The sequence below is a fragment of the Dermacentor silvarum genome, chromosome 2 (genome assembly GCF_013339745.2).
Source record: "Dermacentor silvarum isolate Dsil-2018 chromosome 2, BIME_Dsil_1.4, whole genome shotgun sequence".
Classification (NCBI taxonomy): Eukaryota; Metazoa; Arthropoda; class Arachnida; order Ixodida; family Ixodidae; genus Dermacentor; species Dermacentor silvarum.
This window is the reverse complement of record NC_051155.1, coordinates 124,498,452-124,525,712: the sequence shown is the minus strand read 5'-3', so window position 1 is coordinate 124,525,712 and position 27,261 is coordinate 124,498,452. Positions and strand designations below refer to the sequence as shown.

The window sequence follows — 27,261 nt, the reverse complement described above, 5'->3', positions numbered from 1 at the left end:
AGACTAACTTTTCCCTCGTAAACCAATGTTTGAGTTTTCAGATTTGGCCTTTGCTGAACAATGCCTGATCATAAACGCACCAGTAATTTTTCAAACTTCATGGCTTTGTCGATGAATCGTCAGTCCCCACTCGTACGTTAAGTGGCGTCGATCACCGCGAATAGATCGCCGCCAAAAAAAAAAATCTGTTCCACTGCTGTGTAATTAAAAAATGGCCCTTAAAATTTGGAACACCTGATATCTTTCATCTATCAAATACTGACTCTGTTTTGGAATGTGCATTGGGTGTTACATCCAATGTAATAGTGTGTGTCTATGTGACGCAGGAAGCACGAACGATGAGGCTTCATCGTAGACGGCACACGCCCACACGCAAAAAACACGTACGCTCACACAGGCTTCGTCACACACTACACGCACACGCACGCGCGCCGAGATAGAGAGAGAAAGAAAGACTCACATGCGCAGCACCGTTGCAGCGACAGTCTCGCCTCGACGGCCTTGGCGTGACAAGCCGACTCGAGCACTTGACCTCCGGTGCGACAGATGAAGTTGTCAGAGGCAAGCTGCAACAGCTTCGTCATTCCTCGGGAGTATGAGAAGGAAGGCAGGAGTCGCAAGAGTTGCACCACCGTCTTGATCAGCACGGCCAGCGGGAAACTCTTCAATGTCGCAGCATAGTGCTCCATAAACACCGATGTCATGCAACCTACCAAAGCTGCAACCAAAAGTGTTAAACTTAGTTACGTGGGCAGAACCAAGGAAGTGAAATCGGGAAGCTTCTTTAGATGCGAAGCAGCTTATGGCGGGGGCTTTGTCCGTCCCTCCTTCCGTCCCGCGGCGTCCCACACCCCCACAGCGCATGCGTCCCCTCCCCCCTCTCTCCTCTAGGAATCCTCTACTCTATGGAGCGGCGCCCGCGTCCCACACCCCCACAGCGCATGCGCGTCCCCTCCCCCTCTCTCCTCTCCTACACTCCCCCCTTTCTTTCCTGTAGCAATCCTCTACTCTATGGAGCGGCGCGCACGACAGGTGGTGCGACAGCTGTATACTCCACTGGGGGCGCCACGGTAGTTCCGCGGTATGAAAATGACGGAGCGCGCGCACCTCATTCTCTCTCCTGTGGAGCGCCGCGATGAGCGCTCGGGCCGCTGCCGCGAAACTTCGGGCTCGCGAAGCCGAAAGGAAACGTGAACGGCGGCAAGCGGACCCTGAACTCCGGGCTCGGGAAGCCTAATCGAAACGTCAACGTCGAGCGGTGGATCCCGAGGCTGCGCGGTAACGCGAAGCCGAAAGCGGAACGTGCATAGACCTGATCTTCGCAAACTTCAGAATGAAAACTCTGGAACAGCAACCCTTGACGCTACACTTCACCGGCCACAAGGCCGTCGTCTTCAAAGCGCCGCGTGCACTGACGCTAGGAATCGCATACGGTCTCTAAATAAATAAACAGGCAACCGCCACGTTCTCTGTCTTCTCTTATACATTCTCATTCGTCCTCTCAATAAAATTATACCATCTCCCGCTCAAGCTAACCATCTCCCCGCTGCTTCGCATCCACACATGGTTCCCTTTAGCGGGAGTTGGAGTAATTTTTTACGACGAGTAGTGATAGTTTTAAAGATTGCCAAAATTGACAGGCCCGAAATGATTGGGCTGCAGGATTTACGCGGTTCTGGACAGCAGTTAAGAGGAAGCTTTACTCGGCAACCACTGCACCGAGTTTGAAGACGCTTTTCTTTTACATTTCAAAGAATAGGGTAAAATATTTTTATTTAGACATTCAATTTTTAATGAAAATTGTTGAAAACTGCAAATTTTGAAAAACGAAACTATGAAGTTTACAACTCCGTAGCACCATCAAAGAAAAATGAAATCAATTCCGAAAGCTGCTTTTAATAATACATCTAGATGAAGATATTATACACGCCTGTGAAATATGTTACTGATTGGTCAATAGGACTTTTGGAACACTTTTGTAAACATTGTAACAAATCCACTGTAAGCTGTAAGTTAATATACCAAATTTGTCCACTTTAGATTATGTAACAGATGCAGTTTACAGAACCGCGATATCTGTTTTCGGTGCAGAGTTGCTAATTTGTAAACGTCGTGTACATATTTTCTTAACCTACAAATTTTAAACCTACAAACCACGGGAGGTGCTGTGCAAACGTGCAAAGTCAAGCACGCAAAACGCTACGTGCAGTGTTCCACTGAGGTGGTCTACCAGGTACAGCTAAGTTGCGGAAAAACGTACGTCGGGCAGTCCGGCCATTGAGTAAACGAGCAAATGAGGGAATATGCCAACAATATAAAAAAGGACATGAACGCGCATCTTTCTGCGCATTGCAGATCATGCTGCTGTGAGCCACGTTTTTTTTCTGAGGTCAGTATTCTGGGTAGGAGTAATAAAACCGCCTGGGAACTGCTTCAGACATGCCATATTTATATCCGTGGTCTAGCTTGCGTTAGTCAAGCATCTGTTTCGCTATATGATGCGGAAATGAAATTGCTAGGTTTGTCGCATGCAAGATGACTTGTCGTTCACTCTTTGCTACCCCCTCGTGTTGACATTGCGTGCGCGAAATTTATGTAGCAAACTCTGTGCTTAGTAAAGAGTCATGACTGTATCGCCATCTCTCTTTCTGCTCTGTCTGTCGCCGTTGGTATTTCCTTTTCGGTATTTTTGCGCTACAAAATTATGTCGTTCAGCAGGCACTAACTGGCTCAAGAATAAGTTATTGTGAAGACGCAATGTGTGAGAGCAGGAAGTTGCCACGTTTTGATACACGTTCAGGCTCGCTCGATCGCCCGGTATGCATGTACTAGTTGTGAGGGTCAATTTAGTTGCATAGCGGACGACCGAGCGTGCCGGAGTGGGTGTCAAAACGTTCGACTGTCCTGCTTTCACGTGACTACCTTCTGTGTCATGATGTCACGCCACAATCTTCCAGGGAAATAAACCGAATCCGGCTGTAGAAAAGCTATTAAATTCCACAATTTACTGTACTCTGAGGCATTTCACTATTTTATCAAGGGGCTTGAGAGATCAAGGACCGTGATTTAACGCAAACGAACTCAATAGTCAGAAATACCACGAGAGTACCCCTTTAAGCATGCAGAAAGCATTATTGCGTTGCCCAAACATTTGCGCCATTTGTGATAGAGGGGTGTTGAGATGTTTATTTGCGTAACACCAGACGACTCGTGTCTGCACGCTTACGAAGCTTAAATATGTAGCCACGATGCGACTGAGGTGTACACCACAGCGAACTGCTTTGCAAAAGTAAAAAGCGGTATCAGCTGCGTATTTGCTAGTGCTGGGATACCATGAACTTGCTAAACATCATAAACGTCAATATCACCAGCCTCATGGCGACGTCGATTGCTATTGTCGAAGGTTGGGATTTTAATTAAACTAAATTTTAAACATAAACAAATTTGTCGTCAAGAATTTGCACATGTTAAACAACCCCCTTTCGTTGCTTTTGTTGTTGCTGTGGACATACGGAGAAAAGAATCGAGGTACCGCTAACAAATTCCTTTAAGCGAGATCGCGCGCATGGTTGGTCGAGCGGCAAAACTAAATCAGATATCTCGAATTTCTCAGTGCCAATTTTCGCTAAACAACTTTTCACCAAACATCAACGCGCGGTGACCACATAGTGCTTTGTCGCTGTCAGCTTCAAGCGTCATTGGGAGGCAGTCCTGCAGAGGCAGGGGATTTCAACAGCGCTGGTGATAATCGCTGAAAGAAGCGCGGGCGTGAAAGGCCGGCATTTTTGTGGCTGAAATCATTTGTTTGGCAGTCGCTTGTCCAATCATAAATGTGCACACGTTTCAGCACTTGCTGTGCTCAGACTTTCACGAAGAAAGTGTTTCAAAGAATTTGGTGCACAATACCTTAACTTTTCCAGCACCGATAAGTCGCCAGACTTCAGCCGTAGGACTGAATTCAAACCTTTCCACAGATGCCAGGCTAGCTCTTCAAACTGTCCCATTTTGACGTGAAGTTCTCTCTAGAATCGGCCAGAAGTAGTCGCTTGTTAAATCCACTTGTAACGAAAAAATGTTAGATTATCATCGCTTATATATTTGCGACTGTACTACCCACGTGCCTAATTTTGGTATCCTTGAGTAGAGGAAATGGACCATTACTCGATTCATGCATGTGTCGCGTCCACAGATGGCGCCGTTGTTGCGCCAAGCATGACGCAATCGGAGGAAAACTTGCCTCGGCGTTCAGAGAGCCATAGCTCGACAGTACTTTTGTCGATCCGTGCGGGCGTGGTTGCGCTTGAGAGAACTCACACAGCCTTAGTAGGAATAATCCATCAAACTCATACATGTGCTCATCAGGAGTTATAAGACTACCACTGTGTAATTTTTTGCAGAACATTCACGCTTGCTCGGTTATAGCGCCACCCCCCTCCCCCCTTGTGTTTGACACGTAGGGTACGAAAATGGAATGACGACACTCGGGCAGCAAGACAGAGGGATATCCAACTCCTTTGACCACGGCGGAAAGTATTCGTCTCCAAAAAAAGGCGCAAGCACAGGAGATTGAGGTAAGATCAGGAGCGCCCAAGCGTCTATACGAGTGCGGCGGGCTAGAGCAGCGCAGAGCAGTCTGGAACCCCACCACACGGAGAGTCATTTTTTACCCTAGTTTGAACATACCCTCTGCAAAACAAACGGCCCCACTACGAATAGGGAGCGAGCACGATTTCCAAATTAGACCGTAAGATCCCCGCTAGCTCTAGAAAGTAAGTCAGGCATGTAAGCTTCAAGATCTCTAAGCATTGAAAGTTCGCTTTTGTCTAATACTGATAATCCTGATTGGAGGCCCTCCCACAGGTCGTACTTTTGGGCCTCCTCGTGAAAATTTTCACCTTGATCTATGCATTGTGAGTGTTTTTGTGCTAATAAACTTGATACTATTGCCTGAATAAATGTAAGTTGTGTATTGGGTTAGGTTATTTCTGTACCCTAGGGCCGACACACCCTCTGCAGCACACACAAGACGTTTCACGTACCCCACTGCGGCTGGTTCCCTGATACAGCCTACCCGATTTTGTTTTCGAATAATGCAGTAGAACTTTTCACGTCATGTTACCTCGAATGCTGATTAAGCATCACCTCTGACCTTGGGCAGTAATGCGCCTGTAATACAATCCCTTACTTGCACGCATAACAACGAGTATAACCGAATCCGAATATATTTTCATCAACATTTCCTAGTGTTTTGTGGTGTACTTTACTTTGGCTAGTGCGACGGGTGATCGAACTTACCTATGGCAAACATGGAGATGGCAAGCGTAGAGAATCCGAAACCCGGTTTCTCGAAAAAGAAGGAGCCTATGTAGATGAACGGCAGAGCGGCTAATCCATGCAGTATATTCATCATAAAGATTAATTCTGCGAAAGAATGCAGAAGAGAAACGTTATATTGTAAACGTGTTTTGATGTTAGCGTGACGCAAGAGCAGCAACATTCCACTCAAATCCACGAGCCATCTGCAGGGAATCGGGCACAACTAGCTCACTGGCTGCATGCTCATAAGAAAGAAATATAGGTTGCGCTAAACACTAACTACCAGAGGATGTTGCGTGGTGATCAAAGTAATATCACTGCCAGTGCAAAACAAAATCGACAAAGGTCAAGCACACAGTGTTTTTCGTTCATACACGCGCTGTTTCCCATTGCTCGGCCACCCTTGATAATAATTTGTCTATCGTCACGAATGGGTGCGTTCTCCTGTTACAAATAGTCCCAGCGTATTTTTATTTCTGAACACGGGCCCAGATTAGCATACAGAGCGCTCTCTCTTTGTCGTTGTTAACATGTTTCTTGTATGTGACGCCAACAACCAAATGTAATTTGTAAAGTGGTCTGCAACGGGCTGTAACATTCTAAACTCTCGCATCGGAAAGTGCAAGGAGAATTAAAGGAACAATACAGAGAATCATTAGTTGAGATGAATTAGGACCAAAACAGTACTAATACTAAAAGTACCAGTAGAAAAACCACTCTTGCCGTGAAAGAAGCATTAGCAAGTGTGATAAGTCGCAAAAATGAAAGACGTGTGGCGACTCTATCTTTAGTTGCCACGTCAGTTCGCCATGACGTCATGAATTTTGACGGCATCTGCTTAAAGATGGATAGCTCTTATTCTAAAATGGATAGAAACTGAACTCCGTGAGTTGCAGGTAGAATACGGAAAAAAATTAAACGACGCTTCGCTTAAGCGTCGTCTAATTGAGCGCACTCAATTGAGTGGAACGCGATAGCATTGAAAGATCCCTGACTGCTTCTCATGCTTCCCGGCAACGGCAGCTCATGTAGCCGTAATGTTTAGCGGGCAACGATGGCGGCGAACGCTATGCACGAAGGCGAGCTTTCTGGTGCAAGCGACGCCCGGGACTGAGGGCGTCGATGGATTTTTTTGAATCGCAGAATAAACTGATTTCTCTCTCTCTCTCTGGTAGAAACGCGGCCTCTTGCGTGGCCCGATCCCGGAGGTTGTGCACGACCACGCCAAAACAATTACATAATTTTCAGGTTTCTGTTGTTGCTTCGCACGTTTATTTTTTCAGTCTGGGAAAATTTAAAATAAAAGACATGCGCTATCGGTGTTTTGTTTCATGACATTTGTTTGTGGGCTGCCATTCTCCAAATTCCGAGGAATAACTTTGTCAAGAATGCAGGACAAGGTATGAGCAACTTTATTGATAGAATGATGTGGCAATGTAACCCGCGTATACCGCACGTCATATCTAAAGGCGTGGCATATGCATATACGTAAATATAAACTGAAATTTTCGCTCACGGGACGCCGACGCCGGACGCCAACACCGGATTTTCTGCGACCACGGGGCCCTTAACGCCTGTCGCGTGGAAATAAAATACTTTAAACTCCGTGAAGCTAAGAATTTCGACAGAATTACCTGTCTGGTTGGGAAAATTGATTAAGACTTAGAGATTGACTCCAACCAAATAAGGAAATTTACTAGGCCGACGTTTCGGAAAAGCGGCACACCGCCACCTCCGAAGAATACCCCCTGAAGAAGGAGCCGAATTGGTTCGGAAACGTCGGGCTAGTAAATTTCATTATTTGGTTGGAGTCAATCTCAAAGTCTTTTAAACTCCGAGACATCACATTTTCGTACCGGCGCTGAGACCGCGGCGCGAAACCCAGTAAATCGAACTTTGATTTTATTTTCTGGTTCGTATCAGCAAATTGTTGCGAAATTAACGAAAAATTGTTTTCTAAAAGAATAGCTTATCAGATATAGACCGATATAATGTTTCCCTTTAGCGTTCCTTTAAACATACATCTGCCCACGTGGTAACGGACCACGTGACTGAAGGAGACGACATGGCAAAAGTTTCTTGCAACGTGCATGCAGCATCGACTGAGAGGACCGATTGTGCTGCAGCACATGCAGGAAACGCTGTAATTGGTGTTAAGATTGCTCACGTATGAAGCCGTAGTTCAGCGTTCTCTCCTGGAAAAATGCGATTGGAGGCAGAACAAAGACGGCGGTGCCCATATAAAACATGAAATCCCACACGAAGTTGGAAGTCCAGTAGAGGAATGGCCTGACTCCTGCTATAGCATGCAGGTCTTTTACCTGCAGAAAAAAAAGAAGAATATGCCCGACTGTAGAAAGTGAAGCAGAAGGGCTTAGAGGGGAAAATGGCTAAAGCAGCCCGTGGGTTAATGTACACCAATGTAGTCGAGAACGTCGAGACGTGATTACTTATTGATGAGCATCATCCTGAACGAGAATTATTTGTGTTGCAGTTATTGCAGCCTCATAACTTGAGAGCTTACTGAAGTTGACAGATATATGAATCAATGAATAGTGTCACTGTCATCAGGATGAAGCGATTCGCTTAAAGCGGCCATGACATGGTCGTCTAAGTATTCTAAGCTTATCTTAACAAAGAGTAAGGTTGCCAATGTGATCAAACCAACAAAATACTAAGCTCTCAGCGCATGTCCTAAGCGAAATTTGAATTCGAAATCGATTTTTGCGGTGATGTACAACGCCGACCGGTGGCATGCTTAAGTTTAAATGAATATTGTAATGTCCACGATCTCTGCGCGCCGGTTGCAATGACGCTTTCCCCAATTAGTGCTTTTCAAGCATTATTAAAATGTTACTTTAGCAAATTTTATTGGACTTCGCGCAGTGCTGTATCGTCCGCACTAATCATGCACTAATGATTACTGAATGACTGCACTAAACTGCTCCTTTCCACATGCTGCACTTTGCTGGGCAAGGCACAATTTAACCAGCTTTAACCACACGACCAGGCAATATTGGCAATAATTCAAGCACGAACAAGTTGAAAACTAGCCGCTTAACTCAAACTTGAGCGCACCGATGTGGGACAACCCTACGCTTATAGAAACCGATCACATAGCGATTACACGTCAAACCATCGTGTAATTATAGTTACTTAAGTTGGCAGTTCAAAGACGTTCATTGAAGAGCGGCACGCACGTATACCCAGTCACCCAAGTTGGCATCAGAGTAGTTCATTAAAGAGCAGCGCAGACCGAGTGGCACATATACCTAATGCTCCAAATCGGCGTCAAAAAGTTTCTTCCAACAGTGGTATCTACCCAGTCCCCCGCGTCTACTCATGTCGTCATGACAGAGGTTCGTTGAAGAGCCGCACGTATGTTCACATTGCCACATACTCGGTGAACTAAGTTTGTCCTATGCTTGATTTCAAACCCTGTTACCTCAGCACAGCTGCCCGATGTGCTGCCCATTTGACCACTAGCTACCCAGTGATCCAGGTTGGCGGGAAAGCGGTTGGATAAAAACATACTGTGAGCGCATTTTGCGCATGTCATCGTTGTCATCTGTACAAACGACTCATCATCTTGTGTGAGCGCTATTTGTGCATATCGTCGTCGTCATCTGTACATACGACTCAACATCATCTTTTGTCTCGTGCGATGCTTCGTCTCTGACTCGGGTGACTGCTCGGAAATAAAGGCATCGCATCGGTCAACGTCTCACAATACAAACATAGATAAATATATAGCCTCCGCAAGGTGCGTTCAGTATCCAAAGAATACTAACGCATTAAAGATGGCGCTGGGCAGGACATTAAATGTGCAGGACAGATAAGCGGTGGTCTATTAGAGTTACAGAATGCGTACCAATAGAAGGGAAGCGCATTCTAGGACGGCAGAGAAAAAGTTCGCGTGATCAAGTCAGGATATTTACAGGCATAACTTGCGATCAGCGAGCGCAAGACAGGGGTAATTGGAGATCGCTGGGAGAGGCCTTCGTACCATACAGGGGACATAAAAATAGGCTGCTGCTGGTGATGCTGGTATGTTTAAGCATACGATCATCAAGCGCATCCAACCGCCCACCTGCAAAACTCTCTCGGTGATGGGTAGTAGCACAAAGTTGCTGCACATCAAGCTGGACGCCAGCGGCAGGAAGATGGAGCGCAGCACCTTGGGCAGAAGCTCGCGGTGAGCCTTCGCGACGTTCACGTTCTCGTCCTGCTGCCCGGCGGTGGTGCCGTAGTGCAGCTGCGTCACCTCGAAGCGAAGCTCGGCGTCCTTCACGCCGCTGACGAAGCGCAGGCGTGCCTCGTTGTATAGCGACATCACGAGCAGCGCGCAGTGCTGTATCTCGCCGTTGTACCACAGCACGGTGCTGCGGAAGTCCAGAGCGACGGTTATATAGCGGATTTTTATCTGTTACGATGAGTCTCGAAATTGTCTTATACAAGACTAACGCTCCTAACTAGGTTGCAATGAATATTCCGCACATAGTTCTTGCTGCTCTTTATGCAGGTTCTTTCAAGTCTGCATGCATCAGCTAACACCTTTCTCGATTTAAGCGTAAGTTGCACCGGTCTGCCAACTAATTATACGCAACATGTGATGCAATATCAAAGGATGAAATCGTAAACGGCACTGATGAGGAATAGCTTAGTAATTAAACAATTTGTATACCTGCTTTTATTTTTTCCGAGCTGAATTCCGAAGTGCTGATTGAATATGTAGAAACGCAGATAGTTCCTGGCTTCGAAGAGGGCTTCTCTTGTGATGTCGAGGCCTGGGTCCATCATCCGCACGGTAAAAGAGTCCGGTTGTAGCACCATAGGCTTGAGATAGTTTTGGAAGAACTCATCTTCCCAGTCCTCCCATTTTATGAATCCCTGCAGTGCGGCCACATTTTCTAATAAAGACAGCAGTCATAGGTTCACTCTTAATACGACACGTGAATGCATATCCTAAGAGCAATATTGCCACGCGTTGATAGCAATTATATGGACACTCCAGGCGGATTTCCGCCGCCGTCATCGGCGTCGCCGTGAGGATCCCTATAAAGGAGAATTGCGATAAGATCGTGGCCGCGCGCCGTATGCTGACGGTATTAGGGAAAGCATACGAGGGTGAGCTGAGAAGGATGGTGGCTTGCTGCGGCGGCATGGAGGAAGGAAAAAAATGAGGAGTGGCCCTACCCGAGTCCGCGCGCTAGAAGAAAAGACTCTAGGAGGTCACGTAGTATCTTTCACTGTAGCGTGTATGTTGTCGGGGCACAATGCAGTTTTGTTATGGTGATGTGTGCTCATGCGTGTGCTGCTCCGTAGGTCTCGTACCGTGACCAAGGCGTCGTGTGTCCAGGTTTGTGTTAGTCTCCGTGTTGTTTCGCTTTGTTATCTAGACCGTACTCTTCCAGCTGTTGCTGTGGCTAACTGGAAATTGGAAGAAATAAAAAGCGTAATATGAGCGCGCATGCAACGCTGTACACGACATAACGAACCACGGACGTGGCGTGTTATTCGCAATATACCATGGGAGTACATTTGCCGTCTTCGGTGGATTCATGCCAACGCGTCATCACATACTGAAACCGCTGTGCTTCAGAACATGTACGACAAACGCCGTGCAGGTCAATAATAGCTGTGATGTGCTCCTGCTTTTGACAGCGGCCGATGCACTTGTGGCACGCAAAACAGCCATGTGAAAGGATGGGGAAGAAGCAGCTGCTGTAAGGAATTAAACGACGAACCCTCCTTACCACAGCTATCTTATCGGCGTGCCCTAGGGGCGCAGAGAAGTGAAGATTGACGGATTTGGTGCAAGAGTGAACGTGTTCGACAGAAGAACGTACGCCTGCACGCACAACAAACGGCTGATCGCACTTAGGCCCTGTCAACGCGCGAGCGAGCCACACGCCTACTTATACGAGCATATTGTTCCCCACCGCGCCGTGGATGCCACATAACTTTGCTTCCCTGAAGCTTCACTTACCATGAGAACAGTCTACCTCAGGCCGCAGTCAATTGTATCCAAACGCGTAACGACGTTCTTCTACTGGCTTCCTCGACGGCGCGCTGTGGGTCGTCACATCGCCGCGGTCCGTGGCCGCCCGGAATTTGTTCAATAAAGCAAAACCATTCCTCAAGCCACAACCAGCATACGTGTTTGTACACTGCAGACGGGCTAGTCATATGCTGATGCGTCGTGATGTGCGTAAAGTGCGCTGCCGTTCATCGCCTGCGCATTCTTGCCGTGCAGTGAGAATGCACAGACTTATTTTCAGAAAAGCCGGCAAACGTAGCGGGAAGCGACTTCACCGTCTAATTTGCGGAGTTCATTATGAAGTCCTTTCAACTATAGAGCAGACTACTCGGACGAAATGACTTTAACAACGGCATCGCGATGATAGACCACGATTGGATCCGTTGGTCGGATCACTGCGCGTCGAAGGCGAGAAATGTAAACAAGAGAGCAGAATGTGTCCTAACAAGATGGCGGAGAGAGAAAGAGAGTAAACTTTAATGGGAAAAGGCAAAAAAAAAGAAGGAAAATGTGGGTGGAGCCCCTAGTCCAGGGCCCCACTGGCTTGAGCGGCTTGCTGGGCTTGGTCCAGGAGAGCCAGCTGACTGGAGATGGCGGAGTAACGCCAACTTGGCGGAGTAACGCCAACTTCCGACATCACGGAGGCTTCACAGAGACGTGCTGCGGCGTCTCGTCGCGCGGGCAACGGAGGAACGCGGGAAGGCTGCATGCGGACTTTTTACGCGCGCATTGGGGGAAGCTTAGAGATGTGCGCGCGCTAGGGGGGGGGGGGGGGGCGGGGGGGGGTATCGCGCGTTTTCGCTTCTACCACCTATAATACTACTCCTGTCGCGGCTGCGCATGGCCCGGCTGAGCTCGACCACGCGCGTCCTTTCTTGGAGGGAATCTGCGGTAGGCTCGAAGGCTAGCCGGACCGAGATAGGTGACAGCTGCGCGTGCGCTGTGTTCTGGCGCGCCTCGTTCACGTTGAAGCGAGGTACGCAGGTAACCTCCCTACGCATGGCTGTCCGCGCGGACTGAACGGGTACGCGGACCACGCGCCGTATCTTGGAGGAAATGTGCGGCGCGTGCAAACGCGCGACGAGACGAGATGGCTGGTCGCTTAATGTGCGCTGTCGTTCCGCGCACCTACGGTGTTGCACGTCGCGTAATCTCAAGTGTTCGGCACGCGTTGAAGCGATAGGCAACCTGTGGAGTTAGCTCCCAGAGCCTGCCGCTCTTCACCACGCCAGCGTTGTGACAGGGAGTGCTCACTGTCATCCAGTGAAATCTATTCATGTTGGCTTGTGGGCGAATGACCCTGCGCTTGTTAATTTATTTAGTATTGCAATTTATTTACTATTTATTTACTATTGCAATTTATACGGCCGATAAAACTACTGAACTAAAGGTACGTTCGCACTAGCGGGGAAAACGCACGCGGAAAGCCACTGGCTGCAGAACGCGCCAGCATTGGCATGACCACACTCACAGGCGTCTTTGCCGTCGCGGCAAACACGTGATAGGTTCACTCTCAGCTGGAATAACTGCGGCATGATCAACGATTCTGAGAGAGGACGTAGTTCCTCGCCGCATTTGCCTAGGTCTATGAAACGGCTGCTGCTAACTGGTCTGCTTGATACACATTCGCCGAGACCCATTCCGAGCTGCGAGACCCATTCACCCAGGGGCAGGCAAATGTTGCCGCTCGGCCGTTTTCGCGGCATGTTGCGGGTCGGGGATTAATCCCGCCGCGATCCCAGTTTGTTGGGAACGGGCTGTTGAGACTCGGGTAGCGTTTAGGCCGGTGATCCTTCAGCCAAAGGGATGAGTCCGTCCGGGAGTAAGAGCGAGAGAAAAAAAGGGTTTATTTTACATATTTACAGTGGCTCCAAATATTGAAGCCCACTCCCTGACGGAGCACTTGGAAAGTCTCAGCTCACTACATGTCTGAGCACATATCAGAACAGGTCAGGACACCCCACTGCACGCAAGGTGTCCCCTTATAAAACATCGGTGTTCCCTAGTTGACCCGACTAGGGAATCAGATGACCTTGATGCGGCCTATCAGACGGGCCGTCTTGTTCGCTGAACTCCACCTAGAATGTTGCACCTTCGAAGCAAGGACGAGGCAATCCGGAAACAGGGGGTTGACACTCCTTCCACGAAAGTCGGTGACCTGTTTCTTGCCCCCCGACGGTCATCTTACCAGGGTCGGGAGAATGGCCTTTGCACTAATCCCCGCGTCTAACGAAGGGTGGCGGTTGTGGTCGGTCGCTTCTAGGTGAGCTTCTTTGTCCGAACGTCACTGCCACTGTCGGGCCGCGTCGCCAAGTAGGCGGCCGCTGATGAAGGGGGTGGCATCGGGGGAAGCACTCAAAGAATGCGCACTGCCGAGTTGGGGCGCTTGTTTGCCTGTCTCATCGGTGTCTGGCACTGTCGCCGTCTCGGCGACGCTCATGAAAGAGCCTGCCTCGATGGGAAACAATCAAAGAATGCGCCCGGCCGATTCGGGACGCAACACGGCCCGCTTCCTGCCGTTTGCGACTTGCCGCCCGTGCTTTTCCGTTATAACGTCGATGTTATATATATACTATCGTAAAGGTTGATTAAAACTACCGGTCTGCCGACTGATGACGCGAGCAGTTTACAGGACGGAAGACGCCATGGTCAACGGTTCAAAGGAAGGAAAACGCTGTCGCCAACAGTCGGCAGACCAAAATCGGTGCCGTGTCGGCCTAGTGTGAATCAGCCTGTATCGATGCTTCACCTTTCGGGCGAAACTGCGACCTTTTTGTGCGTGCGTGCGTGCGTGCGTGTGTGCGTGTGCGTGTGCGTGTGCGTGTGTGCGTGTGCGTGTGTGCGCGCGCGTGTGTGCGCGCGTGTGTGTGCGCGTGTGTGCGTGTGTGCGTGTGCGTGTGCGTGCGTGCGTGCGTGTGCGTGTGCGTGTGCGTGTGCGTGTGTGTGTGTGTGTGTGTGTGTGTGTGTGTGTGTGTGTGTGTGTGTGTGTGTGTGTAAAGCCTATATGTAGACGACCCATTTTGCGGTTCCATACAGCGCGAGGTAGGAACTTATACGCTACTTTGTACATTAGAATTCCACACTTGGTGCAGAAGGTCGTAAAACTTAACTACAGTAATTTGTCTCCATTGTTGCTGCCAGCGAGTAATCTTTTGCGATGCAATGATGCCGATAGCCTTTGGTTTGTTATCCTTGCTTCTTACGAGAGTTATGTATCTGAAAAATTTTGTTAATTCAATTGTATGAAAATCTTCCCATACAAAAAAACTTATGATGACAAAGACATGAGCCAAACTGTTATTTTTGTTGCGAATAAATGTGAACGTCAAGCAACCCATCAAACAACCAGAAATTTATACAAGCGACTCCCAAAAACCTAACTGTAAATGTACGTAACTGGTCCCTACCTACGCTAACAATAGAAAGCCTAATAATACGTGCACAGGGACTGAAATTTAGTGCGATTCATCTTGCATTTTTAAAATATTTTTATTGTGATCCACAGCGCCAAGTGGCCGATGCCAGTGACAACGGCAGCGAGGCAGTAGGCGAACCGATTACTATGGGCTAAAAAGAATGAAAATCAATCCGCGAAATTTGATCTAGACCTTTAACTTAAGTGCCTAGTTCACATAACTGTAGCTTACGAGAATATGACAATAGACAGTTTTAGAATGGCGTTTGTCGCCTTACGTACGTTAAACGTAAGCACCTTTGCGGGACGTTACGGACGGTGCGCTTTCTTTCAAGGCCTTTAGTTTACCCTACGGGAACGCAAACGCAAAGAAGACGTTATAAAACAGGGCGCCGTCTGGTGCCTCATGCCAAACATATCCAAGCCAAGACAATCCATTAGCAGCCATCCTGTTGTTGCTATGGGGAGGTGTCTCGTTAGGCCTACGGGCGCCGGAATCGCCGAACGGTCTCGGCAATTGGACGCGCTATGCGCTCATAACTTACGTTTCAGGTGAGTTTAGAGAAAGCGAAAGCCCATTTCAATAGTTACTGGCCCTGAGCATGAGTGAGAGCGTGGCCGTCACGCGAATTCACGCTGAAGCGGGAGCCGTTGGTGCCACCATGTTCGATAACGCTATTTCTGAGCGTCCGTATACATTACAAACGGTAAACTGGTCAAATAACGTTCGTTATCACTAGCGCACGTAAACCAGAGCAACCCAATAGCGTTCGGAGCATGCGCAGTGAGGACGGCGCTATTTCTTTACGTACGTAATGAGTTTACGTTTGATTTCAAACGCTAAACTATAACTCTAATGTTGAGTGCAACAAACCATGCAGTTATCCTCATTATGGTAGAGCAAAAAGCTCACAGTACCAAGCTAACTGGGGCGAAAGGTAACCTATGCTTTTCAAAAGTAAAGCACTGCCTGTGTATTAGCTAACCATTTTTGCGCGTCTGCTGCACGATTTGTCGTGGGTCATGTGAGCCTAATTCTGTCAATCGCCCATGTGATGATGCCCTATAGTGACTTTTGGTCAATGACATTTAAGGCATGTCTGTGTTGGATTTCACGTATTAATAACCTTAGCTAACGCATCTTCCGCGTTATCAGACCACGGAATATTACACGTTTCGCGATACTCGGTCCTTATTGCATAACAGTCCAGGGTTTGTAATCACATAGAACTCCTCTAGAACAGTTCGTAAGAGCAACTGCCAGCCAATATTGACGAGGGGCCTATTATTACCGAAGGCTGCCAGCCACTGGGAAACATCACTCATGAACGAAAAGCTTCGTGAATTCAGCCCCTGATGTGTTGATTCAACGAATTCATCCGATGTACAGGAGGCCTCGTCAAAGTTGTATGTCTTTTGTCTATGGGCCTTTGGATATTTGTAAACGCTCGAAGCGATTCACTAGATGTCGCTGTGGAACGCGTGTCTCGCATACCTGTCCCCTTCGCAACACCCCTGGAAAGGTGTAGAAGAGCGTGTCGCCCAAGTGTTCGACGTCCCAGTCGCTGCCGATCAAGGCTACATGCTCGAGGGAGAAAAGCAGCGTCAGAAGCAGCGGTGGCAGCAGCCAGCTGAATAGCGGCTGCTTCTTCTGACGCCAGACACACAAGGCACGCTTGGCCAGCACGGCCCACATGCGAATCGCGAGGCTGGGCTCCGAGGACACTGTGGTGGCCATCACCTTCAACACGGGCCCTGCACCGGCACCACAATAACCACTTTTTCTCAGAAAACCATTGGCGTGGACACCACCACGCGAAAAAAAAAAATCACCAACGATGACGATACTCCAAAATGTGAAATTTGAGCGCAGCTGTATACGCGGTTTCCTTTCGCGATATATTTGCTGGCGCGGACAATCTGTCTCGTGTGATGCGTTGCAAACGGAGCGAAGTGTGCCGCTACTGCCTAGCTAATGGGGAGATCGCGAGAGGCGGCGCGAGGGTGACGCGTGGGCGCGATTCATAGCAGCAGCCGCAGACAGACCTCCGCTCATGCAGCGCTTTGTTTCCATACAGACGATGCCGCAAAGCCCGTCTTGCGCGGCACTACCGTATTCTTCTCACACTTTCGCCGCACCCTCCTCCTCCTCCGCTTGCCGCCTCATGGTTCCACTGCGCCCTCCTCCTTCTTTCCTCCTCGCGCTGTCTTCGCTTCACTAGCACCGACTTTAATCTTCCGGTGTGCTCCACGTTCGCTTTCATCCTTCACTGTGTTCGTTTGCTCAGTTACGAGGAACAATGCCGACGCCGACGCTCGACGTAGGAATGAGCGCCTATGAGCTGTGCTCTAAAATAAAGAAAAGCACAGCTCAGACACATGATTCCTAAATAGAGACGGTTTAATTTTCGGTGTGGTCCTGTGATGAAATTTCTATCGAGTGCTTTCGAAAACATCTAGAAGTCGCGGGGGAAATGCTGGCGCCCGAACGTGAGGCTCATAGTCAAACTGCTTGGCTACGGGGTCTGTTTACGGTGTTGCGATGTCCTCCATGCTGAAGCCTCCAATACTTACAAAAAAAAAACAATTAGAAAGTACCATCATCTCGACGGGCTTACACGGATGTGGACAGTGGTCCCAAGCCTTGCAGTCTTGATATTTTGGCCGAATATGGTTTGGACGCGTTTCGACAGGGGCTAGCTTGTAAGTATAGCGCTGCTTAGGTGACACACAAGGCCACTGACTCACAAGGGCACTCACACATGAACACGAAACGCGCAATGTCATTGTCCGTTTCTCGTTTACGTATCAGTATACCTGTATGCGTCACATAAGCAGAGCAACTTACACTGTAAAATAATGTGATTAAACTTACAAATTTTGACACTGCTGATAATAAGAAAACATGTTTGATTGTTCTGGTTTGTACTCGAGACAGCGAATATTATACAATGTAATGCAGCGTCTTTTACTTCTACTTTCATGCTCTGCCAAGCAAGAAACGCTGAGTTCACCCGCTCTACTCCCGCATCCTAAGAGCACATGAAGTGCCGTGAACTCCTCTAGTGGGAGCAACTCTTTCCTTGTTATAAAACTTTATTTTCTAGAATTATCATACTTTGCCATGCAGTCTGCTAATTAATTTTTGTGGCCAAGAGCGAGCATACTCTAATATTGCACTATGAGGACCCTCGTAAGCACGGCTAAACGTGTGAAACGCCGTCATTCTATAGACAAGAGGAGTTGTCAGTACTGCGTTTATTATTACAAATACAGTGTATGGATTGACTCATTTTTCAAACTATTCGCCATGAAACAGCTCACCCGCTGCGTTTACCGTCGTGAGTAGAGCATTGGCCCCATATTGACAATTTTAGTATAGCATTCTGGCTGCTGCGACCACGCCATACGCATGTCTTCGATTAGAATTATAGCCAGGCCATCCAGCATGGCTAGCGTAGCTAGCATGGCGAACGGATGACCAACGCCAAATGCGGTGGCGCCCATCAGCTATATATACACAAATTATTGCACCTCAGCAGTAACGGTGGCACGCTTTGTTAGGCTAGGTCGCGTCAGAAATTACAGCTGATTTCAACAACGACCAGGGGCGTAGCCAGAAATTTTTTTCGGGGGGGGGGGGGGGTTCACCGGCCCGACTGGGGGGGGGGGGGGGGGGGCAAGCTTCTGCTTTCCTCTAGGTCACGTGATCGATAATAACTGTTGGTAGTTTAAGCACACTCTATACATGTATATCAAAGACATGGGACCCCCCCCCCCCCCCCCCCCTCGCGTGTGCGTGTGCTTGTGAAGACATTAAGTAAAAAAGTAAAGTAAGCTCAGTAAATACAGTAAGTACGACAGGTACAGTGGGCGTTTGGAGCAACGGTCTCTCATCGCGCCACTGAATGGACCAGTCTTCGAAAACGATTCAGTGCGATCGGAGAAGACATCATTAATTGTTAATTTCCGTTAAGCGTAGATGGCGTCGTCTTCGTCGGGGCGAAGTGCGTTTCACAAGTCAAGGACGGCTATACGCGTGAAACTGCACGTGTGACCAGGCTCTACCTACTCCCATAGCAATAGCTTGTTCGCTGCGTCTTTGCGCTAGAAAACTTAAATACGCGCAAAAACGCGTAAGGCTTTTTTTTTTCCGAAGCTTTCGTCGCCCTGCTCCCTCATACGAGAGGGTTGCATTTCTTGCGGCAAGTGCATGGGCCGCTGTGTCTTCCGCTGTGTGCGAGCGTGCAGCCGTCATTTGCCTTTACGTCAACAGATTCAGAATTGTACAGAACATTTCACCGCACAGCATAGATATGGCATGTGTACGCATTTTAAGTAGTGCGTGCAACTCATTTCTGCTTCACTTACGCCGGTGCAAACAGGAAGCGGCTTTGTACTTCACAGAATCTCGACTGATTGGTGTACTAGTGATGCAGGAATGAACTCCGGTATTGTTCAGTGCATAGTGCACATAATCAATTTCTCAGGACGCGTGAACTCCGACGAGAACTGTCAGCGCCTGCAACAAGAGTTTACTTACGCTGTATTGCGCACAGCAGTAATTCATGCTTGTCGGCTGTCTGTTTCGTGCATTCTATTGCGAGTCGGTGGAATTTCACTGCTGTCATCAACCCCTACGTGTGTACATTGCTGGTTTGGGATTCCACAACTGAAACAGCAACTACCAGCCTTCCGTAATTGCTGGTTTGTGATTCAACAACACAACAGTAATTACCAGCCTTCCGTAGGGGCGCAATCGCAAAAAAGAGACGTTTCTCGCGCAGACTAAGCCTACGTTCACACTTGGGAAGCGGCAAGCGGGCGGAAAGGCCAAAGCGGCCAAAAAATGCTTTCCGCGCCTGTCCAACTTGTTCACATTTGTTTTGCTACCGCCGCGGCCGCCGCTGCCGTTTTCGTCCAGATGCATCTCGTCTGCGTACGTTTGTCGGCGTGGTGGCGCTCATTATCGCATTATGTCGAGCGGTATGTTCATTCTTTGACCCACGTACCGTCATCAAAAGTAATCATTTTACGCAACTTCACGTGTCATCTGCGACCTTCGGTAAGTTCCTCGTTGGCGTTCCATAATTCTCCGCACACGGGCGCGGTAGCGCTGAGTCACAGGTTGGTGCCTAGGCGTGAGAATATTTCTTTAATAGCTTTTATTTACAAGTTGTAATAACATTTCATCATTTCGTATTGTCGGCGCCTCCAGGACACCAAAGGGGCAACGGGAACACCACAGCTAATACCCGGGCTGGCCCTTGTGTTGCGGCTCGCCAAAGCCTGCGCGTCCTACGTGAGACCTACGCTCCCAATCTATCGTCGCGACGAGAAAAGCACCCCGCGACTTCTGCAACATACCGTACACGTGCAAGGAGAATTATGGAGCGCCAACGAGGAATCTGCCTAAGTATTGTCTGCCGTGGAAGTGGAAGAAGAAATTGCTTTTATAGTTCTACCTACTTGTTTTCTAGAAATGGACAATGAATAAACGGAAGACGCGGACACCTCGGAAACGGCGGTGGTGGGTTCGCCTGGCTTTGCAAAAGCGCGAGAAGTTGGGTCACGCCAAGGCTTCGTTGCCGCACCTCCGGTCGCGCGACGTTGAATACTATCGCGAGTATTGCTGACAGTACGTTTTAGTGCCACTCTTGTCGTAGAGCAAGGGCTGGTTCTTGATCGCGTCGATCAGCATTACAGCCTACACTTCTAGTGCCATGTTCAATTTTACGACCGGTTGTTTACATGCTAGTGTAGCTTGCAGTGAAGCAGAACGACTTTCCGCCGCGTTTCCGCTTCGCCATGGCGAAAAAATTGGCCCGAGACTGATTTGGCTCGCAGCCTGTTTTTCTGCCTGTTTTGCCGCCTAGGTGGGCGGTTTTTGCAAGATTTTGCCGCTTCCTACAGCTTCGAGACCAAGTGTGAACGTAGCCTAAGATCCTGCGCGAGCGCGGCCTAACCGGCACCTGAAGGGAAGCGGCGGAAATGTATACCGGAGATTTCGACCACCTGGGGTCTTTAACGTGCACCTAAATCTAAGTAAACGGGCCTCGAGCGTTTTCGCCATCATCTAAAATGCGGCTGCCGCATTTGTTGCTTCATTTGTTGCACATCTGTTGCTTCAGAATGCGGCCGCCATATTCTCGCCCAAAACTTCATAGAGTGTCAAAGCCTTGACAAACACCGTGACAGTTTTTTTCCATATGCAGACATGATTCGCTGTAAATTACCAACCAAACGGAAGCGCCCAGGAATGAAATTGTGATAGTAGCACCGGTTTCATGAATTATGTCAGCGCGAAGCGACGACAACAAAGGACGGGTAAGTGGGGGGGGGGGGGGGGGTGCGGAAAAAATTTCGGGGGGGGTTGAACCCCCCCCCCCCCTGGCTACGCCACTGACAACGACGACAGAACATTGCGAAAACTTGATACTTAGGTAGAGATAAGGCTACGAGAAATATGATTTTGCCATTTATGCTTTGGTGCCGCGATGAAGGACAAGCAGCATGTCTTATTTCGGATCGAACGCCGTGGCCTCGGTGTCATCATTTTCTTACGCTAGCCGCGCTAACACGTAGCCAAAGGCTAGCTGCACCGCTAAATTTAAAAGCTAGCATGCGTACGTAATACACAAGTCCCTTCGTAGCGTTCAGTGGATGCGTTCGGACCAGCTGTTTTATAGCTGATGCAAGTCGTATGCGTAGGTTATCATAAAACTGTCAATTGACGCATTACAAATGAGTGGCATGAAGCAAAGGCATGTGTCCCATGGACTTGCGCGAACCAAGAATCAGGGAGCAGTATGACTCACCCTGGACTTCGATCAAAGAATCCTCGTCCTTCCTGGCTGTGGCCGTGCGCTGGTGTTCTTCGCCAACGCGGATGAGCACGTCTTCGAGCGAGGTCACTGTTACGCCCAGAGATTCGATGCCGAGGTCAGCGCTGCGCTGCTCCAAGTCCTGAAAGTTAGGGCGGAGGACAGTTCTTATTTCTTATGACGTAATGTTATAACAATAATAAGAACAAGGAGGAGTGAGTTTATTCGGCGTCCTTAAGTACATATGGGCCGTGAAATACCGTAAGCTGATTGCTCGTCGGGCTGTGGATTAGAACCACCGGCCACCGGGTTGCGAGACAACCACGCTAATCGATTTAGCCACTGTCGGTTCATCGTACGCACAGAGTTTTGTATGCACAGGTGGTAGGAACACGCTCGTGCCACTGCTCCCGCGTTCGTCGTCGTCGTCTGCTTCCACAGTTGGCTGCGTTTCCTCTAATGATTCCAGTATAAAATTTCACTTCTCTTGTCGTAATGGGGAGGCCGCGTTTACGGGGGTACGAGCCATTGTTTAAGAAGGTATGAGCCATTCAATGTCTTACGTAACAGATAGATTTAATTTTGAAGAAATTTCATAGAAATCCATCCAGAATAAACGCGCTCTGGAAATGCCTCGTCGTCGACGTGTCGATTCTAGCATGGGGGCCTCCGAAGCCCAGGCGAAACGTCATCGAAGAGCCGCGGGGCCCGAATTGAGCGAGCGCGATGCTGAGGCCACATGTCAGCGTCGTCTAGCCCTCCAGGGACCCGACAAAGGTGTTGCACGCATCGGCAAGCAAGCGTCAACTTCTCCGGTGCGACGGCGAGGATTCAACGCGGGTTTCTCAACCGGAACATCGGAGCCAGTTGCAGTGCGTGTGACCGGTTGTAGTTCGAGCACAACTTAGTCCTCGTCAGTGCATTTCGTTCGGAGGAACATCGAAGAAACACACGACAAGCTTCGCTTACTCCCATTTCCTCGACAGGGGAAGGGCTACTACTTTTTTAACTTTAATGCCTAAGCTTTAAGCTTGGCATTTATCGGGGGGGAAAGTTCGTTAGCTCTTTCAGGGAGATCTGCTTCTGAACAGCGCATGAACTACCTTAGTGAGAATTTAGCCTTTAGTCTTACTCCTCCCTATTGTGCGAGACATTAGTAAGTCTTTGAAACAATAGAGTCTTCGCAGTATAAGTGCCGTAAAGGGACCGTTTAGTGCCCGGATAAGCAACGCGTTCATACTGGCCGTTGTAATCAGTCCCAGAAGCGTGTCAAGACGAGCGCGCCGCTTTCGCAGAACGCGCTAGTCTACGTCGTCGTCTCCATAGAAAGTCTTCTTCTTCTTCGTGGGCTTTTACGTTCCAAAACCAGTTCTGATTATGAGGCACGCCGTAGTGTAGGGTTCCGGATTAATTTTGACCCCCTGGGGTTTCTTAACGTGCACTAGTCAAAATCACGATGAAAAAGTAAGCAAGTGTTACACGTCTGTAAAACGTGAAGGTGAAAGCCTGCCAGCTGTAGAAGACGACGATGACGAACGTGCAAGCAGCGGCACGAGCGCGAGGAACAGTACGAGAACGTTCTCATCATCAGAGGCATCGGAGCCAGCTGCGGAAGAAGACGACGACGCTAGAGCCAACGTTGATGATGATAGTTTTGTGTGGATAGGCGACGGACACGCGCTTTTTCTTTTCGCCTAGCCATATAAAGCTTCGCTTTAAACAAGGAGAACGATATCGTCGCGTGGTATTACCGGTGAAAAATATATCAGGAAAAAATTCACCGACGATTACGCTACTCCCTAATTCGAAATCAGAGCGCCGCTCAAGGCGCGCCTTTATTTCACTATACATTGAGGAATAGCACCGATAACCGCACCAACTGGCAGAGCCGCGACGCGCGGCGCTATACTATATAGACCGGCCACACAGCTGACGCTTCTCGGCAACTGCAGCTTATCCAACCATAATCTTTATCGAGAAACGCTTGCGGCGACCGCTATGCGAGAAGGCGAGCTTTCTGATTCTTTTTATCTTTCCCCCGCTCGACCGGCGCCGCCGCTGCCGCGGAAGGCGGCGAGCTTTCTGGTTCTTTTTCTTTACCCCGCTCCGCCAGCGCCGCCGCTTCCACGGATGCGTAGACGGCGCAGTCTGGCGCCATCTCGTAACGGTCGTGGCAAGTCTTGCGCGGAACGACGCTTTTCGTCTCACGCTGCGCTCTGCGTTCGCTTTCATATTTCGCTGTGCGCGTTCGCTCAGTTACGCCGAGGAAAAGCGCCGCCATACTAACCGTAGTGCGAGGTTCTAGAACTATATAAGAGGATAACCATGGCCTCCGAGACCGGGCAGCTCGCCTTTAATCTCTGAGCCCGTGGCATGATACGTAATACCAGCCTCGTGCTGGCACCGAGCAGGCTGAACCCTCTTTTTCGCCAACAATTTCCAAGCACGACGCTGCATTAATCACCTTGAACATGGTGATTATGAGGTGCGTGGCGACAATCTGTCCCAAGATGAAGACGGCTTCGTTGTCCGAGTTGCTCTGAAGCTTCACCTTAGGAGCATATTTTCGCAGCAGATCTCCAATGGCGGTCACGTCGCACCTTGGCGACGTCTTGTTGATGAGCAAGTGGTAGCCCGTGCCGAAACGCTGCTTAAGGAACATCGGCGAACCGGCGCAGCTAGAAGTATAGCCACATTGACGCATCACATAAAACAAATAGTAATTCAGTAGCCTGTCAGTCAAATCAACCAGCCAATCAATAAAACCAAGCAAGAGGGCAGGAACCTGGGCTTTTTGGATGGCATGAACCACTGCACAGAACTACCACAGCACTGCGTCGTCTCGTAGTCAACTAGTGCCACTGTACAGTGTACAGTGCATTTCTCATTTCTAATTTCATTGCTTTCTAAGTCAGCTAGTCATACAATCGTAAAAGAATTCCCTGGAGCCAAGCTAGGTATCAATCAATTAAACAAACATTAAATCCACGGCCGGTAAAAGCATTTATTTCATCTTCACTTAGTGGTTCCTTATTTATAAAAACGCAAAGCTAAGCAATGAATCAGTTATCCATAAACTGAGTATTAAAATTAGTAAATTGCAATGTCCCTCAAAGCATGTACCAGGGACTGCGTCACCTAGCGCATTGTATTAGGCGCTGCAAGACTCGCACTCTTCCGCGTGGTGCCTCTTAATTGTATAGTTCATCCGAACACGCGTAAGTACAATCTTTTCTTTAGAACCAACGACATTTGTTTGCTCTTCTTTTCTCTCCAGTCTTCAATTTGCTGTCGTCGCGGTTTCTGTCTGTCTGTCATAGCTGTCATAGCTTCCACCACAATATGCCGCTCTGAACGCTCGCAGTTCGTCGACGGCTATTTGGTGCATGCATTTACAATAGTCTCAGATAGCATTTCACGGATCAGTCGTTTTAATCATTATTTTCTTTTATTGCATTCATTTCTTATAACCCACAGTAAAACGATGCAGTGAATACACGAGTTTGCCGGTGCAACTTACAATAGCACAGGAACTCAACTATTTGTTCATGGACACCTTGTACCGACCACGGTGGTTCAATGTCTATGACGTTCCGCAGCTGAGCATGAGCTCGCGGGTTCGATTCCCAGCAGCCGCTACTACATTTAGATGGCGGCGGATTGCTGAAGCGCTCGTGTACCATGCTCGGTGCATGATGAATATGTGGTCCAAATTCATTCGGAGCATTCCCCTCCCCTCTTCCCCCCATTGGGCATCTCTCATAATCATGGTGCTGAATTGGGACGTTCAGACCCACACGTTTTATTGCGATAGCAATTATATGGACAGTCCTAGCGCATATTTGACGTGGTCGTGGACGTAGCCGTGAGGTTCCGTATAAAAGTCCAAACACGGTAGTATTGTCACTGCGCGCCGTAGGCTTTATGTGCGAGTGAAAGCTTACAAGGGCCAGCCGACTATCGCGGCGCAATCACGCACGCGCGAGGGGGAAAGGCTTGAGCGCGCTTTTTCCGTCGCGAGTGAAGCACGGCGGGGAGGGGAGAGGGGTAGGAGACAAAAAGGGGGGGAGGGTGCGTTCGACTGCGGGGTGCGTTCTACTCCGGCGGCGGCTGCTTACGTAGGGCGATCTAAAAAGTGCGCGCCCGCACGGGCCTCTTCATTTTCAAAGCGATCTGTGATGTGGAAAAAGCCGGTAGCTTCGTATAGGCTGTGCTTTCGACGTTTAGTTCCCGTTGAAACAAGAGACGGCACGAAGGTCAATGCGCTCGGCGCTGCTGCCGCGCCTCCTCACTTTAACGTTTTGACAGCAAGTTCCCGCGGTCATCGAGCGAGATATGTTCCTGTTTACATGTGCACGCGTTACACTGTGCTTGTTAATTTAGTTATCCACTTTTTACAAGTTTATACGGCCGATAAAACTACTATCCTTAGTTCCTATAGTCTACTAATTCGCTATCGCAATCGATGTTTAGCCTTTTCGGCGAAACTGCGACATTTTTATTTTTGATGGACCCCGAGTGGACGTGGTTGAACAATTGATTGTTGCAGTTTCAACATGCCAAAGCAACCCACTGCCTGTGAAAGGTACGGTGATTGGGCACTCCAGAATAATCTTGTGCCCACCCGGGGTTATTTGACGTCGAAACTCAGTACATGAGCGTTTTCTTTTTTTTTTTTTTTTCATTCCGCCGCCATGAGAATGCAGCCGCCGCTGCCCAGAGTCGAACCAGTGACCTTTGGTTCAGCAGCAAAACGCCAATGTCGCAGTCACAGCATCAGGTATAGGGCGCACAATAAGAAGGTTCAGCGAATAGCACGGCAGAAATACTACAATAAATACTACAGCCGGGAAGATTGTCGGTACGGAAATAAATGGATTTACACACCGAATTCGAGCATTTGCCATAATAACCACAGCACGGCAGAAATACTACAATGCGCTTTCCGGGAAGATGGTCGGTGCAGAAATAAATGGATTTACACACCGAATTCGAGCATTTGCCATAATGACCACGCGGTCAGCCAACGCGTCCGCCTCGTCCATGTGCTGCGTCGTGAGGAAGACCGCGCAGCTGCGACGAACCTTGAGCAGCAGATCCCACATCTCGCGTCGGCCTTCCGGATCCATATTGACCGTTGGTTCGTCTAGGATGATCACCTGCGAATCGGGGCCCGCATTGACAGAAAGCTCTTAGGCTATAATCTTTCGTAAGAGCAAACTCCAGCCAATTCTGATGCTTGTTCCATTCGCCTTTCTCTTCGTCACGCTGTTAGATTAAAGCATGAATCAGTACTAACCTGCGCAGTTTTATCTCTTCATAAGTTGGTTATTAGATGAGAAAATAATGGGCAAGCTTTCCCTTCGAGAGCTTTCCGCCAGAACCACAGCGCAAGTACGGGGGTACTGAATGTTTGAAAAGTACCCGCGCAGTGGAAATGATGGTCTTAAAATTTGAAGATTTACTTACGGCAGTTCAGTGATTCCTACAGGAGATGCTGAAAACGTATGCCACAGCCTTGAGGACATACGTAGTGCATGAACGCACGTACTGGTCAACGAATCTGTACATGCCTCGCCAGTAGTATCGAATAGGAAGACGGGAGTATGTTTTGAAGACGCCAGCGTGGCCGCATTGGGGGTCATCGGGAAAAGGTTGCGCAGATG

The 27,261-nt window shown here is 48.8% G+C and overlaps 1 protein-coding gene across 1 annotated transcript in view; it reads right to left on the bottom strand.

The window, feature by feature from the left end:
- LOC119440356 (retinal-specific phospholipid-transporting ATPase ABCA4-like) overlaps window positions 1–27,261 on the bottom strand; it is an 86,528-nt gene that overhangs the window by 27,055 nt on the left and 32,212 nt on the right. The window contains 8 exon segments of the mRNA XM_049662879.1: window positions 461–718; window positions 5,296–5,421; window positions 7,484–7,637; window positions 9,407–9,739; window positions 16,267–16,526; window positions 21,590–21,737; window positions 24,060–24,273; window positions 26,582–26,754. Coding sequence (XP_049518836.1) covers window positions 461–718; window positions 5,296–5,421; window positions 7,484–7,637; window positions 9,407–9,739; window positions 16,267–16,526; window positions 21,590–21,737; window positions 24,060–24,273; window positions 26,582–26,754 — 1,666 coding nt within the window.